This window comes from Gnatocerus cornutus, chromosome 4 (assembly GCF_029298725.1).
Source record: "Gnatocerus cornutus isolate USDA-ARS CGAHR chromosome 4, icGnaCorn1.1, whole genome shotgun sequence".
NCBI classification, from domain to species: Eukaryota; Metazoa; Arthropoda; class Insecta; order Coleoptera; family Tenebrionidae; genus Gnatocerus; species Gnatocerus cornutus.
Window position 1 is genome coordinate 16,597,869 of NC_142236.1, and position 20,734 is coordinate 16,618,602.

Here is a 20,734-nt window from a genome sequence, read left to right on the forward strand (position 1 = left end):
CTGTGTAAATTTTTAATCTACGTTCAAAAATAAAGGAATTGGAATCGATTAAAGTTTTGAATTTAGTGAATTTTGAGTTCCAAAATATTTAATGCTCAATATCTGCGAAACTAAGAAAATAGAATATTGCGGTTTTCGTGTTTTTGTTGCTAAGAATCCGCTTCCAGATCTTTAAAATTTGTTGGTGGATTTTTGCGAAACAAATTCTGTCCCAAAATTTTTAATTTTTAGTTTTTTGAATGAAATTTTTTTTTTGTTTTTTGACCGCCACTCGTATACTATTTGACCTATCGATCTGAGATTTGGACGATTCATAGATCTCGAGTTGATGTTTCAATTGTTGTATAACTTAAAAGTATGAAACGTCATTTTTGTACCGAAAAACGTTATTAAAAAATTGGATATGAAAAGATCCTCTAACAGCTTAATTCAGTCAATATCTCATTTATTTGTGAAGCAAACTCAAGTTATTGGTGCTCACTTAACGCAGAATTTCACGTAGATTCCAAAACTGTGTAAATTTTTAACCTACGTTCAGAGATAAAGAAATTAAAATCGATTAAAGTTTCGTATAGTGAATTTTGAGTTCCAAAATATTTAACGCTCCATATCTGCAAAACTAAGAAAAATAGAAAATTGCGGTTTTCGTCATCGTATTTCCTGTATTTTTGTTGCTAAGAATCCGCTTCCAGTTTTTTAAAATTTGTTGTAGGATTTTTCCAAAAAATTTTAATTTTTAGTTTTTTGAATGAAATATTTTAATTTTTTTGTTTTTTGACCTCCACTCGTATACTATTTAACCTATCGATCTGAGATTTGGGCGGTTGATAGATCTCGAGTTGATGTTTCATTTGTTGTAAACTCAAAGGTATTAAACGTCATTTTCGTACCGAAAAACGTTATTAAAAATTAGCTACGAAAAGATCCTCTAACAGCCTTATTTAGTCAATATCTCATTTATTTGTGAAGCAAACTCAAGTTATTGATGCTCACTGAACGCAGAATTTCACGTAGAATCCAAAACTGTGTTAATTTTTAATGTACGTCGACAATTAACCGAATTAGGAGCGTTTGAAGTTTTGGATTGTCGCCATAGGGCTAAAATTTAGAAGCTACGACAGATAGGAAGACGCGGGTTGCGCCATCGTTTTTCTCGCGCTTTTCTTGCTTAGAATCCGATCGAAAATATCCAAAATTTGATAGTAAATTTTTTTTGGAGAAAAAATAGGACTCAAATGATGAAAAATTGTGTTTTTGACCAACCCTCGTAAACTGTTTGACCTACCGATCTGAGATTTAGCCAGTTGATAGATCACGAACTGCTCTTATGATTGATATAAAACTCAAAAATATTAAACGTCATTTTCACACCGAAATAGACTTTTCAAAAATGACCTTGACCAAATCCTATGACAACCAAATTTGGTTAATATCTCATTTATTTGTAAAACAAACTCAAACCACAAAGTTGTTAGTGCTCATTTTACGCAGAATTTCACGCAGAATCTAAAACTGTGAGAATTTTTAACGTATGTTCACAAATAACCGAATTACAAGCGTTTGAAATTTTGGATTGATGCTAGAGGATAATCACTGAAGCTTCGGAATATTCAGTGTTATCTCTGGAACTACGACAGATAGAAATTCCAATTTTCAAGAGAAAGCTCTTAAAAAGAAACGTTTTTTAATGTTTTTATTAATATACTTTTGTACTTTTTCTAATTTAGTTCAATTTTCTTGAATTTTGTGTTGGGAAAAGTGTCTTCCAAATTCCACCCAACTGAGAAGGAGCACAAGTCAGAAATATTTCTTATTTTGGCTGTTTTCCCATTTTTCTCGTTTCTTTATTCTTTTTATAACTTAAAATTTTCATTATCTATTTTATCAGAGCCGACAAATCCAGATAAAGTAACAAATCCCAGCCACCTGCAATATGAAGTATGTTAATTCATGATTCTGTCTGGCGGTATTTTCTTCAAACACCATGCAGCCAGTGGAATAATTTTCCCCAGTTTGCTATATTTAGAAAAGAGCAACAAAATAGTGATAGTGTCAGATATTGATAAGAAATGATAAGACATACAATATAAACCCATGTTTACATAAGTTCAATCAGTTTTAAGCTCTTGTTAGGATTTGATTAAATTTTTGTGTTTGTGTCCGCGAAAACATAAGTAAGTATTGCTATTTGTACGCAACAAGGGTGGAAAAACACCAAACACGACTATAAATAAATAATTATTGCAAAATTAACACGCGATTGAATGAATTCGTTTCGCAACAACTGATTAAAATAGCTACTGATTGTTTTGCGAAATTCTGTAGTAAATAAATGAAGTAATGAAGGAGCGTTTATTTTTAATATGACACGGGATGGAAAGGGTGGTAAAAACGGAAACACTGTATATATTTTGGTATTTTTTACAACTCGAGGCGAATTAATGCTGGTTTTTCAAAATCTTGATTGTTTTTTGGTTATTTTTATATCTCTTTTGTTTGAGATTTGAGGTTTCTCTTGTTGTTTCATCCTGTTTAATTTTTTTTCTTTTTTTCTTGATTTTTGCTAGATTATGCATTATTTTTACTAAATCCTGATAAGCTTTTAATCAAGATCCTTTGAATTCTTTTTTGATTCTCTACATTATGCTATCTATATCTTCTCTAATTTTTTTTTAGATTCTGTCAATTCATTTTCTAAAACCTTATTGGACTTTTTTAGATCCCCTTTATGTTTTTTTTGTTTTTTATTTATAATCCCTCGGTTTTGTTACATTTTTATACATTTTTTTTAGATTTGTCTGTTTTTTTCTGTATTTTCTGTAATTTGCTTTGTGATTTTTTGAATTTAGTTTGAAATTTCGATTTTTTTTTCCAATTTAATGGATTTTGTCTAATCTTTTATTTCTTATTTAGATTTTTCATTTCTTGAAATTTCTCCTAAATTTTTTTATTTTTTGTTTGTTTTAGTTTTTATTAGTCTCAGTATACAATTTTACTCGTATTAACCCGAGATCTTTCAGTTTCATAAGAATTTTTCTTATTTTGATTTCATTTCAATCCTTCTTAAATTCTTAAATATCCTGTTAATTTTTAGTATATTATTGTTATTTTAATAAATTCATAACAATGTTAATTGCGTTAATAAATTAATAAATTTCGCAACTGATTATAAGTTGTTATTGATTTTATTTTTTGAAATTAGTAAACAAACTGGTATTAAAGTAGGGGAAAATTTTAAACATACAGGAGGGTAGAAAAGTTGTAAATATTTTCTATATTATTATATTGCCATAAATTTCAACTAACTGGAGGCGATTTAAGGTAGAGAAAATTTTAGATTTTTTTAAATTATTGGATTCTTGGATGTTCCCAGTTTTTTCTTAGACTGTTTTATTTTTTTTATTATCTTTGAATTGTGCTTAAATCCCCTTAAGTATCTTTTAAATTTTTTCTTAGAATTTCTATATTTTTGATTGGTCTCTGTCTTTTAAAATTCCAAGGCATTCCTCATTTTGTCAATTTTAATTTTTTTTTCTTTATTGTTTCACAAGAGGGTTTGTGTTCTTTAATCGCATTTCTGTCTCATTTTCATTGAACATCCTTTATTCATTTTGTCATTTTACTTTTTTGTGTCTTTTTAGTCAAATTTTTGACTAATCCATTGAATTTTCTTTTTTATCTAGACTTTCAACCGAATTCTTTATTTTGCATATTTTTTCATTAATTTTTCTTTCTTTTTTAGTCGATTTTAGACTCCTTTGAATTTTTCTTTTTATCTCGGCATTCTTCATTTTACCATTTTACGCTTTTAATTTTTTCATATTTTTCATTGTTTTACGGGTCTGTTTCTTTTTTTGAATTTCTATCCAATTTCCATTAAATATCTTGTTTATTTTGTCATTTTATGTTTTTCACTTTTTTATTTTCTTAAGTCAATGTTTGAACTATTTCTATTGAATTTTTCTTTTTATCTCGACGTTTCATTTAGCTATTTTGAACATTTTAATTTTTGTATTGTCTTCATTGTTTCCAGTGTCATTTTTGTTAAATTTAACGCCATTTCTTAACATTTTCTGGTTTTCATTTTGTCATTTTTTGTCTTCTGTAGACAATTGTACAGTCATCTATTGATATTTCTTTCAAATTTTTTGGTATTTTGCTCATTTGTATTCTTTTATCTTCTTCAGAGGTTTGTTGAATTTCCCTTAAATTTTCTCCATTTTATGCCGTTCTTCATTTTAGCATTATTTTATTTTATTTTGGTTTCTTCTTTAGTCGAGTTTAAGCCCCGTTTTACTGAATTTTCCTTTTATCTCGACATTCTATTGCATTCATCATTTTGGTATTTTGTCTATTTTTTTATATCTTCTACATTGTTTTCCGAAGAGATCTATTTTTTTGTTGGATTTCTGTTTCATTTTCATTAAAAGTTCCTCCATGTTAGGCCATTTTTTGTTTCTTCTGTTGTAGATTTTTAGTCACTTCCTGCTGAATTTTTCTCGAGATTGTAAGCATTTTTCAATTTGCACCTTGTGCCTATTTAATTTTTATATCTTCTTCATTGATTTATAGAGTCTGGTTCTTATTTGTTAAATTTTTGTGTTATTTCTGTTAAATTTTCTTCCATTCGCTGTCCTCTATTTTGCCAATTTACATTTTTCTATTTTACATATTCAGAGTATTTATGTTCTCTTTATTTTTTTGGACTCTTTAAATTCCGTTCGAGTTATCTCTATAAATTTATTTTCTTTGAATTTTATTTACAAGCACATGAATAATCCTTTTCTAAATTTTATAAATTTGTATCGAGCTTTCTTCAAATTTTCCTTCGATTCTTCAGGTTTTTTTTGTTAAATTTTCCTCGTCCGATTTTTCTTAGATTTCTTAGATTTTTTCTACATTTGCTGCTGAGTCTACATATTTGGATTTCCCGCAAATTCTTTCGCTTTTCATTAGATATTTGAGATTTTGTTTAGTTCTCTTTGAATTTTTCTTAGAATCTCTAGTCTCCTGGTTCTATTTTATTATTTTTAGATTCTTCTTGATCTAAATTTTATTCATATTGTTTATAGAACGTTTTCAGTTTTTCTAATTTTTTTACATTCTTTTATTGCAAAGTGGGCAATTTTTAATTTGTCGAGATACTATAAAGTCTCTAGATCTCCAGACTTTATTTAGATTCGTGTTTTTTCCAGATTCTGTCTAGATTTTTCGTAGATTCTACAGAGTGATTTTGAAATAGAAGCGGCAAAAAAATCACGTAGAAGACGTTTTCAGTGATTTTAATTAATTTTAAGGTAAAGGTAAAATTAAAATGCTGACCTTACTAGGCACCACTGATATGCACAATATAACCTTAACAACAACGCAAAGCATTTTATTCGTTAATAATGCATAATAACATTGGCAATTTAGTAACATACCAATCATTGGCGTAGCACAAAACATGGAAATATTTTTTTTATTTTTTCCTAAAACTGAGACAGTAAAAAACCAAACTAGCCAACTTTCTTTCTTCATTTACAATAAGCTGCAAAGGATTTGTTTTCCGCCTCTATTTTAAAATCACTCTGTATATTTTGGGGTAAAATCTGTCCAAGCTTCTCTCAAATTCTCCGGATAATTTCTCCGTTTTCTTTCAACCTTATAGATTTTCTTTTGGCTTTATTTATGCGTAAATACATTCTACATTTAATTTTTTTTAGATTTGCTTTTAGAGTTTTTGAGCTTTCGTTAAATTTTTTGTCGATTCTCTCACTGTTTTTGATAAATTCTTGTCATATTCTATAGGTTTTTTCTACATTTTTCTGGCTCCTAAATATATTTATTTCTTAGAATCTCCAAGTACTAGTCGGATTTGTATTAAATTTTCTTTAGATTCTCTATAAATTTTAGATCTTTTCATTTGCTGCAGTGTTTTTGGATTTTCGTCAAATTTCCTCGTTTCTTATTGGAGTCTCTTCAAATTTTCCTTCTAGATCAGTTTAATTTTTTTAGAGTGTCTGCTGGTTCTATTTAAATTTTTTTATATTCTTTGTGATCTAAACTTCTTTGATCTTCTTCGGTTTATAAACTGTTTTCCAGTGTAGTTTGGGTTTTCAACATTTTTTATATTCCTTCTTAACTGCAAAGTAGGCAATTTTTAATCTTTTGCTCTCCTCTAGATTTTTTTTATGTTCTCTAGCTTCTTGGTTTTTCCAGATTCTGTCTAGATTTTTCGAGGATGCTTGTGATTTTTTTTAATGTGTCCTTAAACTCTCTAAATTTCTTTTACATCTTTTTAATCTTCAAGCTTTTCTTTAATTTTTTATAGATTTTCTTTGATTTTTAAATATATTCTACATTAACTTTTTGTGGATTTATTAATCTTTTTGATTCTCTTTAGATTTTCCTTGATCGAAATTTTATTCAATTATTTTTAGGTCCCATTTAGTTTCTAAATTTTTAGATTATTTCTGTATTACAAAGTAGACAATTTTTATTGATGCTGCAGAATTTTTAGATCTTTTCTATTTTTTTTAGATCTTCTAGACTCTTTCTAAATTCTTGGTTTTTGTCGATGCTATATAGATTTTCCGCGAATTCTCAAGATTTACTCTGCATTTTCAAGATTTTTATGTTTGTGTTGACCTTTCTCAGATTGTTCTTAGAAAATCTAGTTTTTTGTAACTTAGGTTTAGATTCTTTTTTATTTCTGTAGATCCTCAGTAGTCTTTTTAGAATCGTTCGAATTTTCTCTTGAAACTATAGATTTTCTTAAGATTTCCTCAAGTTTCTATTTTATTTTTTCAAATTCTCTTTGGTTTTTGACTTCTTTTTGAATTCTCTGTATTGTTAAATTTTGATTAGAATATTCTTCCTTTGAATAGATTATTCTTAGATTTTTTTATATTTTACTCAGTTTTTGTTAAAATTCTAATTTTTTTGTGGTTAAATACTCTTTAAAGTCTCTTTGGATTTCAAAATTTCATTATATTCTCTAGATTTTCTTCAAATTTTCCATAGAGTCTATATTTTCTGTGAGCTTGGTCGCTGGTTTTTCTTTAGTCATTTTTTAAGTTTTCTTCAGATCTGGGTATTTTCTCAAATAAAATTTTTCAGAATTTTTTATTTGGAAAATAAAACTTGCGAGGTGTAAAGATGGGCCTCTAGAGAAAACAATAAACAAATAAATTACAATGTTCAACACGGAATTAATTAATTTCGCAACTGATTAAAACTCTAATTGATTACCTTGCAAAATTAGTAAACAAAGTAATAAAGCAGTAAGAAAATCCTGCAATATACAGAGTGTTGAAAAATCCGCACTCTGTACATTCGCAAACCGCAATGTTTAATAATTACAACGAATCTTGACCTTATTTTTTTACTGCGAGTTATTTTTAGACCAAAATAAACATTCCAGTTATATCGCAAACCATTTACATACTCGACAGGTACTGAAGGTCACACCTAAAGGAATGAAAGTTTTCCAGTAGTGCTGCGTCTTGTACGGAAATTGGTCAAAAATCGCTTGAAACTGACCGACGGACGTCAGTAAACAAGCAACTTTGCATTGAATAGAATGTTGTCGAAGGAAAGGTCGCAGTAGCAGTGGGAACGTCTCGTCGTGTTTTTGTTTTGTACCATGTGGGCACTTTGATGGTATGTTTGTGGTTAGAGTAATTAGAATCGTTTGACGTTTTTATGTTTGCTTTTGATTCAATGTGATCTTAACAGGCAATGCAATTTGGACGTATGTCGGTTTTTTGCACGAAAAGCTGTCGAATGAGTGAAAAGTTTCGTTTTTCAACGTCAAAACAACAGTGGGGGTGTTAGTTACGACATGACTTTTTTTTCAAATTGCGAATCGGGCGATATTTTCAGAGTTCGTGTTTTCTCATCAATTATGGTGATTGATTGGCTTCTTGGGGGGTAATTGAGGGAAATCGATTCTAATCAGGATTTTGTCTTCTGTGCGAGGTAAATAACTTTTTGAAATATTCCGACCTTCGTTCGGTTCTGTTTGTTTTACAATTTATGCTAATGCGTGTCGGTGATTATCGTCACATTTTCGAAGTGAAAAATTTGGGATTTGAAGAGGCTGTGGGTTTTGTTCGTGTGTCTTTGATTAAGGAAACTTGGCAGATATTCAAGTAGCAGTTGGCTATTTAGTTCTTGCGAAAATTTGAATTTTTTGGGTTTTGGTAGACTTCTTGGAGCTTTTTTTTTTCTAATTTTTTATATTTTGGTAAGTTTTTAAAATTACTTTTTCAATTTCTTAATAAATGTTTAGTTACTTAAATTTTCCAAGTTTTCTAAATTCGATTTTTATTCTCTAGATAGATTAGATGTCTTAACTTTTTCTGATTTTCTATATTTTATTAGAATTTCTTAAATTTTTTTGTTCTAATTTTTAGTGGATATTTTTTTAATCTTTTTATTGTTTGGCTTCTTAGGATTCTTTTCTCTTTTTTTTTAATCATATACAGGGTGTTTTTAGAAAGCATGTTCAAAAAGAGTGTCGGAATTTCTTGTCACAAGTTGAGCCAAGAAAAAACAGTTTTAGTGAAAGTCTTTTTGTTTTCGAGAAAAAATTACAATTACATTATTTTACCTTTTCAGTTTTTGATTAAAACATTGTTTTTTCATATTTTATATGCACTCCTTTTGAAAGAGCGCATAACTGTTTTGTACATGCATCTCAAAAACACCCTGTATGTATTAAAATTCTTAAATTCTCTAAATTCTTTTTTGCGTCTTCGTGCATTTTTATATCTTTGCACATTTGTTTCACTATTTTCGAATTTGTTGAATTTTTTTTTGATTTCCTGAAATTTCTGTATTTTTTGATTATTTCATTTCTTTAAATTCTTTGATTTTTTTTAGTTTTTTATTCGCATTCTTTACTGAGAATTATTTTTTAGGTTGTTTTAGACCGTTTGTTTAGACCAGTTATTTAGACTTTTTCTATAGATCGCTTTTTAGACCGTTTCTTTAGAATGTCGTTTTAGACTGTTTCTTTGGATCGTTAATTTTTTAAACCGTTTCTTTAGACCGTTTTTTAGATCGGGTTTTTAGAACGTCTGTTTAGACCGTTTGTTTTTTAAACCGATTGCTGTGACCATTTGCTTAGATTGTTTTTTTTTTGACTGTTTAGACTGTTTGTTTATACGTTTATTCACACCGTTTTTAAACCATTTCATTAGACTTTTTAAATGACCTTTTATCAGATTTTTTGACTCAATATTAGACTTTTTATTATGTCTTTTTAGACTTTTTATTAAATCTTTTATTAGTTTTGTTGTTACTCTTTATTAGATTTTTTTTTACTCTTTGTTACCGTTTAATAGAAACTTTATTAAGCGCTTTATCGGACTCTTTATTAGATCTTTTATTTTCTTTATTAGACTCCTTATTAGACATTTTACTAGTCTCCTTATTGGACTATTTATCATACTCTTTATTAGACTCTTCTTAGACTCTTCGTTACTGTGCATAAGTCTTCTTATTAGTCATTATTAGTATTTTTTGACTTTTTATTAGACTTCTTATTGACATTTTATTAGATCCTTTTTTTGACTATTTATTAGACTGTCTATTAGATCCGTTATTAGTTTCTTCGTTAGACTCTTTATTAAATCTTTTTTGGACTTTTGGTTACTGTTTATTAGATTATTTTTTTTAGATTTTTATTAGACCCTTTTTTGACTTTTTGTTACTGTTTATTAGGCCTTTTATTAGACTATTTGTCAGACTGTTTATTCGTTTTTTTTGGACTTTTTATTAGACTTTTCACTAAACTCTTATTAAACTGTTTATTAGATCATTTATTGGTCTTCTTATTAAACTCTTTATTAGACTCTTTGTTAGATTATTTGTTAGACATTATATTAGACATTTTATTTGACCTTTTATTTGTCCTCTTTTTTGACTCTTTATTAGACTATTTATCAGACTGTCTATTAGACCCCTTATTAGTCTCCTTATTAGACTCTTTATCATACTCTTTATTAGACTCTTTTTTGACTCTTCGTTACTGTGTATAAGTCTTTTTATTAGTCTTTATTAGTTTTTTTTTGACTTTTTATTAGACTCCTTATTTACATTTTATTAGACTCGTTTTTTGACTATTTATTAGACTGTCTATTAAATTCTTTATTAGTTTCTTCGTTAGATCCTTTATTAAACCTTTTTTTTTACTTTTGGTTAGTTTATTCCATTATTTTTTTAGATTTTTAATAGACTCTATTAGATTTATGGTTAGATTCATTGTTAGACTCTTTATTCGACATTTTATTAGACCCTTTTTTGACTTCTTATTACTGTTTATTAGTTTTTTTATTAGACTATTTATCAGACTGTTTATTCGTTTTTTTTTTGGACTTTTATTGGACTTTTCACTAGACTCTTATTAAACTGTTTATTAGGCCATTTATTGGTCTTCTTATTAAACTCTTTATTAGACTCTTTGTTAGATTATTTGTTAGACGTTTTATTAGACATTTTAATTGACCTTTTATTAGTCTTCTTTTTTGACTCTTTATTAGACTATTAATCAGACTGTCTGTTAGACCCCTTATTAGTCTCCTTATTGGACTCTTTATTAAACTCTTCATCAAATTGTTTATTTAGAATTTTAATAATTAGTTTTTTAATTGACATTTTATAGACCCTTTTCTGACATTTTGTTACTGTTTATTAGGTTCTTTATTAGACTCTTTATTAGACTATTATTTATCAGACCGTTTATTACACCTTTTATCAGTCTCTTAATTAGATTTTTCGGACTCTTCCCATTGCTTTAATTTTTCTGTTTCTTTAATAAGTTTGACATTTTAGAATTTTTTTTAATGACGTTTCTTTCTTCAGGTAACTTAAAATGTTGTCGAAAGTCCGCACCTCTTCTTTACTCAAAACCACCCTCCAAGCCCTCGCTGGCACCACCAGAACAGAACTCCTCAGCACCAAAGAAGTGATTGACAGAGAACACAAGTACGCCGCCCACAATTACCACCCCTTGCCTGTAGCCTTGTGCAAAGGCCAAGGTAAACACTCTCATGTCAAAATTTTCTCCTCTTTAACAAATTGTTTAAGGTGTCTTCGTGTGGGACGTGGAAGGAAACCGATATTACGACTACCTCAGTGGCTACTCCGCCAACAACTTCGGCCATTGCCACCCGAAAATCGTAGAAACTCTCCAAAAACAGTCCCAAGTCCTCCACCACGTCTCTCGAGCCTTCTTTTCAGATGTCTTCGGCGAATACGCGAGTTTCGTCACCAAGCTCTTCGGGTACGACAAAGTCTTGCCGATGAACACAGGCGTGGAGGGTGACGAAACCGCCTGCAAAATCTCGAGGAAATGGGGGTATAAAGTCAAAGGCATCCCGAAGAACCAAGCGAAGATGATCTTTGCTGTGGATAACTTCTGGGGGCGCTCTCTGGCTGCGGTCTCCGCGTCCACCGATCCCCAGTCGTTTGAGAACTACGGACCCTTCATGCCGGGATTTAGCTGTGTTCCTTACAACGACCTTCAGGCTTTGGAGAAGGCTCTCCAAGACCCTTTAGTTTGTGGGTTTATGGTCGAGCCCATCCAAGGCGAAGCCGGCGTGGTGGTCCCCAGCGAAGGCTACCTAAAAGGAGTCAGAGCCTTGTGCACCAAATACAACGTCCTCTGGACCGCTGATGAGATCCAAACCGGGCTTGGAAGAACCGGAAGGCGCCTAGCGGTAGACCACGAGGACGTCAAACCCGATATTCTAGTCCTTGGCAAAGCCCTGGGAGGAGGAGTGTACCCAGTTTCCGCATGTCTCGCCAACGACGACATTATTCTTGTGGTAGAGCCGGGTACTCATGGCTCCACCTTCGGCGGGAACCCTCTTGGTTCCAAAGTAGCCATCGCCGCTCTGGAAGTCCTCGAAGAGGAAAACTTGGCGCAGAACGCCGCAGACTTGGGGGATCTCTTCCGGTCGGAACTAAGAAGGAAACTCAGTAAGGATTTGGTGATAGAAGTGCGCGGAAGAGGATTGCTCAACGCCATCGTCATCAACAAGAGTAAGTCGCGGGTCCTTTGGGTGGTCCCATTGGGTTATCTCTTCTATTTTTACTTTGATATCTGTGGAGTAAATGGATTTATACCGGTTCTACAAACAGAGGTCATCGAAAAAAAGTGATTTGTTATCTAACCTTTCACAAGTTTAAAGTAAATATTGAATTTTATTTTTTACCAGATTACATCGAGGCCTGGGATATCTGCTTGAAACTTAAAGAAAACGGACTGATTGCCAAGCACACACACGACAATATCATCAGATTCGCCCCGCCGCTCGTCCTTACAAAAGACCAGTTGAAGGAATCCGCCGATATCATTGTAAGGACCATCAATGGGATCGAAACTAGAAAGTAAAACTGTGTTGTTTTGTACATAAATAAATGTCACTACTTTGTTTCCTCTCGTCTTCAATTCTGGTTCTTCGCCATGAACGCAACCTTCCTCGCTTTCTGTACAACGTCCGAACAATCAACTTTCCTCAAAAGTTTGCAATTTTCGAAATACCCCTCACATTTGGGGAAGCCATTGGTACCATCACTGAACGTCAACAACCCTAAAATTACAGTTGGTACGTTGGTACTACCTCCATGACCATCTTACCGAGCCCCCACATTTGCCCTCCTCGGAATTGTCCCTCGTATCTCATCCCGTCACTTCTCCAGAATATCCCGTGGCCTTGGTACCACCCATCCAGGAATTCTCCTTCGTATCTAGAAGGAGTACTGAGTTAACTTGTTTGGTGGGAAAAAAGAGGATTTTACTTTGCTCCGTCTGAAAAGTTAAGGACTCCAAGGCCGTGGAAGAGGCCGTTTTCGAAGAAGCCGTCGTATCTGGAACCGTCGGGGAGGAGTAAGTGGCCGTAGCCGTGGCGCAGACCGGAGATGTTCCACGTGCCGACGTACAGCATGGCGTTGTCGTAGCGGTGGCCGCCATATTGAACTAAATTGAAATAAAAAATTGACTTACTAGTCGTTTTTTCTGATTTTGGAATGAAAATTTTTATATTATTTTCCTGTGCAGTTACCATTTTGAGAATTGGTGTCTAATGCACAGGTTAAAGCAAGTAAAGTCTGAAAATCTCGACAGTAGTCAAGTATAACATTTTGTGAAAGAAAAATTTTCCCTGATTTTTTTTAATTTTTTTTTCTCTAGTTATAATTTTGAGATTTGATGTGTCTAATACAGAGATCGAAACTTGTGAATCCTGAAATTTTCGACTTTCTAATCTGAAAAGTATTCAATTTACAGGGCTAAGTAGGGGAAAGGGGGGCATAGTGGGGAACTTAACAATCAATTAGCCACGCATCTTAAAATAATAGAAATTAACAATTTTTTTTTACAAAATATCATAGACTAATGTATTGCGGATGATTTTTGTTGTACTTTTTTTGATTACAATAAAAAACTTACGACATGTGAGCATTATTTTGAAAAATAGGATTTGCCCCGCTTTGCCCTGCACCTAGGGGTAAAGTGGGCTGCTCTATGGAGAAATCAAATTTTTGAATAACTGTGTACTTACTTAGAAAAAGTAACATTTTAAAATTACTTAGCCATGAATGCATATTGCACATAAATGAGCAGGTTCATCATATTTAGCCACTACATTTGTATGACTAGATTTGAAAAAGATTTGCTTTCTAACTTCGCGAATTTTTTAAGGAAAACACTGTATTTCACGTTTTGTTTTATAAAACATAGAGGTTTTCACACTTTGTTATATTAAACACACATGGTTAACTGTCAACTGACAACCAATCAAAACACGCTATTCGACTTTTTTCACGGCGTTTGATTTGAGCAGTAGGAGTGTTACCCCGCTATGCCCCGGTATCCCACTATGCCCCCCTCTCCCCTACAAGCCTTTTTGAAAATTCCTCTACTTGCTCTCTGATCCTGAAACAAAATTTTTTATTTTTTTTGCAGTTACAATTTTGAGATTTGCTGTGTCTATCATAGAGATCTAAACTTGTACATTCTGAAAATTTAGAGACTCTAATCTAAAAAGTGTCCAATTTACGGCTAAGGTTTTGTCAAAATTTTTTTTAGTTTCCCTCTGATTTCGAAACGAAAATTTCTAAAGCTTTTTTCTCTTAAGTTACAATTTTCAGATTTGGTGTGATTATTACCGAGACAGAAACTCATAAATCCTGATAATCTCGACTTTCGAATCCAAAAAGTGTAGAATTTATAGGACAAAGGAGAGGTACTATGAATTATTTCTAGCTTCTCTCTGATCCTGGAACAGAATGTTTTAAATTTTTTCCTTAGGCAGTTACAATTTTTAGATTTGGTCTGCCTAATACAGAGATTCAAGGTCGTATATCCTGAAATTTACAATTGTCTAACCCAAAACACGTAGAATTTACAAGACTGAGTAGAAGTAGTTTTATATTTTTTTATATTTTTTTCTAATGCTGAAACAAAAATATTTTACTTTTCTTCCTCTGCAGTTACAATTTTCAGGTTTGGTGGGTCTAATATAGACATTGAAAGTCGCAAATCCTCAAAATGTTGAACTTATAATCAGAAACGTGTCCCATTTACAGAGCTAAGTAGAATATTTTGTGAAAAACTTTCTAGTTTCTTTCAGATTCTGGAATCAATTTTTTTCAATGTTCTTTCTCTGCAGTGTCAATTTTTAGATTAAATGTGTTTAAGACAGAGATCGAAAGTCCTAAACCCTTAACATCTTAACCTTCAAATCCAGAAATCCAATTTACAAGGCAAAGGAAAAAGTTTTGTAAAAAAATGTATAGTTTTTTATATTCTGGAACAAAATTTTTAAAATTTAGTTCTCGTCAGTTACAGTTTTGAGATTTAGTGTATTTCGTATAGAAATTTAAATTCGTAAATTTTGAAATCCCCGACTTTCTATCCTAAAAAGCGATCAATTTATAGGGCTAAGTCGAAGGTTTCGCGATTTTTTTTTTGTTTTTTTCCTGATTTTGGAACAATACTTTTAAACAATTTTTCCTCTTGAGCTTTGGCGTCTTTGATGCAGAGACCGGTATTTTAAAATCCTGAAAATTTTGACTTTCTAATTTAAAAAACATCCAATTTACAGGACTAAGTAAAAGGTTTTGTGAAATTATTTTATTGATTCTAGAACAAATTTAAAACAAAAAATCTCTGCAGTTATTTTGGAAAAAAAATAGTTTTTCCAATCTGCTGAGAGTCAAATTTTTCTCTTTCTTTCTCTGCATTTACAATTTTGAGATTTCATGTGTCTAATACAGAGCACAAAACTAATAAATTCTAGAATTTTTAACTATTTAACACGAAAACTCTTCAATATACAGTATGTCCCCGGATTGAGTTCACAAGAGGGAAAAAAAGTTTATTTTCCATTTTACAAAAAAATGACAAAGGAATAACATTTCTTGCTTATTTCAAAACTGATAAATCTGCAATTAAAATTTCAAAATTATTAGTTTGTACTCTTAAAATTAATTTTTTCATTATTTTTATTTATTAAATTTTGTAATCGTATTTAAATAATAACAGGCTGTGGATTCGCAATATCAAATAGTGCGTTAAAGATTAAAGAAAAATTTACCCAATAATGTGTAAGTATTAAAAAATTGGAAAAAAATGCAATTGTATTCTTAACAATAATTGAGAAAATTCCAAATGGTCTTAAAGAATTACGAGTTAGAATTGAACTATGTGCTAAAATAGGTAATGGGTCAATCAAATAGTGGAAATTGGTTTGAATTAAGGAACAAATTTCATTCCTTCGACATTTTTTGCAAAGTCAAAAATAAAAAAGTTTTTCGTTATTTTTTGTTTTTTTCGATTTCGAGAACCCAACTTGATAATATTAAAGTTTTAATTAAAGATTTATTTATGTTAAATTAAGCAAAAAATATTATTCCTTTGTCATTTTTGCGTAAATTGAAAAATATCGATTTTTTTTCTCTTGTGAACTCAATCCGGGGACATACTGTACTACAATACTAAGAGAAATTGTTTCTAATTTTTTTTTTGTGAAAACTTTGTACCTGAACCTAGATTAAAAATGTTAAATGTTTTCCTTGTACAATTACAATTTTGTAATTTGGTGTAGTGATGCAGACAGTAAGCAAGAAGAAATGTTAAAAAATTTAAATTCGGCTATGTTCGGTAATTAGCTTGACTAACATATTTCGCTGCTCTAATGTCGATCTACAAAGTGTAAGTTTATTCTGTTTATATTGTACTTGTTGGTCAAATATAGTATAGTGTAGTTATATTATAGCACTCATTTTTTGTTATACAACTTATTTTGGACACATTCATCATTTAGTGCATCCATAAAAATTTTGCATTCTTTTAGCAATGGCTTAATGAAGCGGTCGTAGATAAAACATTATACACCACACGTGAGCAAAATGAGGTGAGGCGCTCATGATCAAAACAATCTCACTTGCTGATAATTCAGCATTGCTCTCGCTTATAACATAAATTTCTGTTAATTTGCTCTGAAAATGTCTTTAATTTTGAAATTATCTTATTTCCTCCACACCACCAAATCCATGGAATAAAATTTACGCTTTTGTAGCCCGCGAGCGCTTGTTTAATCGCAATTAGATTTCTGTGGATTTGTTTTAATTGAAAATATTCCTGACCAAACTCCGGAAAATTGCATTTTTCGCATCAATAACGAAAATTCGGTCGTCTGGCTTTTCAGAAAATGAGGAAATCAAACAATTTAAGCTTAACTTTTAACTAATTTTCACAGAATTTTACACAACTTCAACAAAAACTACAAGAGTGGAAAGTTTAAATTTTTAGGACTAACATTAGTATGATAAGACAAACAGAATGAACATTTTCACATTTTTGTGGCACTTCCGGTTCTACCGGAAGTTGTAGTCAACTTGCTTATTTCGATTTGATCCTCCTACTTCTGGTCTCAAAATTTCAAATTTCTAAAGTGGTAATTACGACGCGTAAATAAAGAAAATTTTACTCTCACCTGCACCTTCCATTCTGTCAACACAGAAACGAGAATGTCACTCTTACTGCCCCAAAAATCTATTTATTGGTCTCAAGAACAGTGTAAATTCACTGCGATTTCTATTAAATACAATTAAGACTGCGTTCTCTTGAGTTAATTTGATTAAAGAACCTAAAGTAGTTAAATCAATACTTTCAAATATAGAAAGGTATAATAATCCGATTCTATTTTCACAAATATTGCCAATAAAATTGATTTATTACACAATCATCTTGTCGCAAAAATTACTCCTACTTCAATTTTATGCTTCTTATTGCTTTTTTGTTAATCGGGGCAGAGCCAGGGCTCATTTTATGTTTGTTTGCGTTACAAAGGCTTTTTGATATAGATTTGTATTCTATGAGTCAGGCTACAATTATTACAGAAATGATAAGGTAAAACGTCTACTGTTAGTAGTAATTTTAAGTGAGCAGGCAGTCTGTTAGTGGAAAAAAATAATATCGAAAACTTTCTAAGATAAGAAATCAGGCGAAAAAAATTTAAATTAGAAGTCTAAAACTCCTCATATTTCATTATGTCTTGCTTAATCTATCAAAATTATTTTGAAAATTTTGGTATTTCCGTAATTTATTTTGGAAAAATTGTACTGGAGAAATAGGAATAGTCTCCTGATCCTAAATCTGAAATCCTTCTGCTCTATCAGATTCAGATTCAGAGAGTTTGTTGAAAAATGACTTGTCAACGGTGTAAAATTTTGTTTTCTTTAGTTTTTCTTGACAACTTGCACAGTTATGGACTTGTTCGACAGTGTTTTGGAAAATCAATTTGATAAGGTTTCCAACGACCTATGCAACTCATTGCTAGGGTTAATACTTCCTGTGATATTTTTGAAAAACGGATCCCATGGTCCAAAAAAACGCTTTTTTTGTGATTTTTATTTGTAATTTTACATTTTAGCTATTTTTTAGCTACATTTTAGTATTACATCGACTTTTTATTGTAATGCATCATTGAAAAAAATGAGATCTTGTCATTTTGACGCGCTGACAAATGCATTGATTGCTACAGTAGACTTGATAATTTGAAACTCAAGGGACCTATAATGCATTCACGATCTTTTTAGACCAGAGTAGGCCATGTTTTTTTTTCTTTTTGTTGGCTACAATGACTGACAGAGGTAGTTTTTTCACTGTCACATCTGACATGTGTCTTTCATGCATGCAAGTTTGCCACTTTTCTGATACCGGAAAAATCGTGTGTTTCCTTTTAATCGTGAAAGTAACAGTTTAAAGGCATTATCTTCAAAATATTGCAATAAAATGCCTAAAGTGATTTCGTTTTCGAACAAAAAATGTGCTATTTGCAGTTTCAAAAAGATCGCCTTGATTTAAGACGGGAACAAACGATCTGAGGTGTTACAAATATATTCTATGTAAGGTACAAGGTCCCATAGACGTTTGTTTTCAAAATATTTTTAGATGCGGCGTGCAACCGTCTCCAATGTTCTGGACACCAAAGATGAAAAGTTTTGGCTGATAAGCGGCAACAATTAGAATTTTATGCCGAGAAAACAATACTTTTCAAAATTATTAAGTCTATGAGTTACAAACACAGAGAAGTGAACGATCACAAGACTTTATGTAAACAAAAACAATTCAAATTCTAAATTGCTGCACTTTTTAGTTAACGAAATTCGCCAAAGTTTGCTTTTAGTGTGAGATTCCATAACATAAAACCCTGGCTCAAATGCTAATTCGATCAAATAAACTTTTTTAAGGTTTTATGACTAGAATCAAGACCTGGCAGAAGTGCTTCTTGAGAATGGTAAACTTCTTGCCAATGGAATGTACTAGCAGCAGTAATGTCTTCCATTATGATTAATATTGCATTTGTTGAAAAATAATTTCAAAATTTTAGAGAAAAATTTAATAAAATTATCAAGTTCTGGAATGTTCGGTTCAAACTGGCAACAGAGGAAAGGTTTCAGACACAATTCATAACCAAAAAAAGGTGACAACTCCAATCGACAGAACAAATGTCAATCATTTTCAGGAAACTTTGGCTCACAAAGGTTGACTACCAACCAAGTTACTAGATTTCCATGGCTTGCCGCGGTCTAAAAAGATCGTGAATGCATTATAGCAAAAAATTCAAATAAACGAGAATTTAAAAGTAAACAGGCAATAGTTAGAATAAACAAACTAATCAGAGAAGAGAGTGTAAAATCCACTAACTCCACTTGGACGAAATATCGTAAAACATACAGGGTGTCCGGAAAGTCGCGCACCATCGTGATACTGTATTATCGGACAATGCCATAGATCACCGAAAAAATGTTAAAAAAATCCATGTCTTCAATTTTTCGAGATATGATGGATTGAAGAGTAAAAATTTAATGCCAAAATTAACGATTTCTGGGCAATAATTTTAGGCTTAAATGAATTTGTTACATAAAGAACATTTTGCGTAAAGGCATTGTACAAAAAAAAACGGAAAAATTTTGTAAAAAATGCCTGAAAATCGTCGATCAGTGTAGCAATGTTCACATGAAACCATAATGACTCGTTCATGAACCGACCTGACTAACGCCAACAATACAACAGCAACGTTACTCTGGCTTTGAATACTGGAAATTTAAATTTTTGGAGGAACAGTTCAGCAATGTTGCCATTTTCCTAATCTTCTTTTGGTCCTCCTGCAAAAACAGAAAGTCTGGATTTTTTTTACATTTTTTTGGTACTCGGGGAATCACCCAATTACCCCCTTTTAAGATGGTGCGCCACTTTCCGGACACCTGTATGTTTGTAAGCTATTAATTCTTATGCTAAAACAGATTTATGTTACGTCAAAACTTCCCCTTATTAAAAGACAAGTCAAAAAATTGTAAAACCTGATTTTAAAGCTTCAATGGAATTTTTGAGAATGGCTTGTTCAAAAGTTTTTTGTTTTTCCTGAACGCTCACGTGAGGTACTTCAAATTAACGAGAGTTCGGGCGGGAAAAAATCAAATTATAGAGTTTAGGCGGGGAAAAAGTTCTCGATTTTACTTTAAATTAACGAGGAGACCAAAATACATTAAAAATTTTCAATTTATCAAGAGAAATCGAGGGGACTGGGGAAAAATTCAAATCATCGAGGTTTAAATTATCGAGAGTCTATTGTAACTCTTATCCTTTAAAAATTAGCTACAGGTCAAAAAACTTTAAGAAGTTTTTTAATTTTTTTTTATTTCTAGGCGAAATTCTAGGCGTAATTTTTCGGCACGCATTAACTTTAACCAGAAAAGCACATTTTAGAAATTTTTTTGGTGATGAGAGTTCTTAGTTTCCTGATGGAGCAACTGTTCAGAAGTTTCTGAGAAACACAATGAAGAACTGTGAACACAAATACTCGCCAATCTGTTAGAAAATCAGCACAAAATTGGGAGTTGGATGTCACCGAAATTTTTTTTTGTATTTTTACAGGAATTTTTATCTGGGGTAAAAATATATCTAGATAATACAAAAAAGTCTTAAAATATAAAAAACTCGCTTAACAAATTTTTAACAGTTGCATAATTTTTATGTATGATCTTTTATTCTGACCCGTGAAATTATTTAGAAGCGCGAGATTTATCGAAAATCTACAATTTTGTGAGCACTCAAATTAATTTTTTTTTTAAATCTTTGGAAGTCAACAAAACTTGTTCTATAAATGACAAGATATAACAACGTGTTTAACACAGCGTTAGAAAGCAGAAATCTAACTTTTAAAACGACATA

At 31.2% G+C, this 20,734-nt stretch overlaps 2 protein-coding genes across 4 annotated transcripts; one reads left to right on the forward strand and one right to left on the reverse strand.

The window, feature by feature from the left end:
- The first annotated feature begins 2,077 nt into the window (after positions 1-2,077).
- Positions 2,078-12,427, forward strand: Oat (Ornithine aminotransferase precursor). 3 transcript variants are annotated; one of them, XM_088034315.1, is made up of 4 exons: positions 2,078-2,174; positions 10,852-11,027; positions 11,077-12,033; positions 12,210-12,427. In XM_088034315.1, the coding sequence occupies exons 2-4, from the start codon at positions 10,862-10,864 to the stop codon at positions 12,383-12,385; spliced, it is 1,299 nt and encodes a 432-aa protein (XP_087890441.1). In that variant the 5' UTR covers positions 2,078-2,174; positions 10,852-10,861; the 3' UTR covers positions 12,386-12,427. The 3 variants fall into 3 exon arrangements, with proteins under 3 accessions (XP_087890441.1, XP_087890442.1, XP_087890443.1); XM_088034316.1 differs by lacking the exon at positions 2,078-2,174 and adding an exon at positions 7,460-7,644; XM_088034317.1 differs by lacking the exon at positions 2,078-2,174 and adding an exon at positions 7,687-7,962.
- On the reverse strand, positions 12,138-17,302 carry LOC148176452 (MORN repeat-containing protein 4 homolog). Its single transcript, XM_088034318.1, has 5 exons — positions 16,992-17,302; positions 12,793-12,970; positions 12,632-12,741; positions 12,422-12,584; positions 12,138-12,374 (listed from the first exon to the last, which is right to left on the reverse strand). Exons 1-4 carry the CDS (start codon positions 17,002-17,004, stop codon positions 12,439-12,441), a joined length of 447 nt encoding a protein of 148 aa, XP_087890444.1. The 5' UTR covers positions 17,005-17,302; the 3' UTR covers positions 12,138-12,374; positions 12,422-12,438.
- Positions 17,303-20,734: the final 3,432 nt, after the last annotated feature.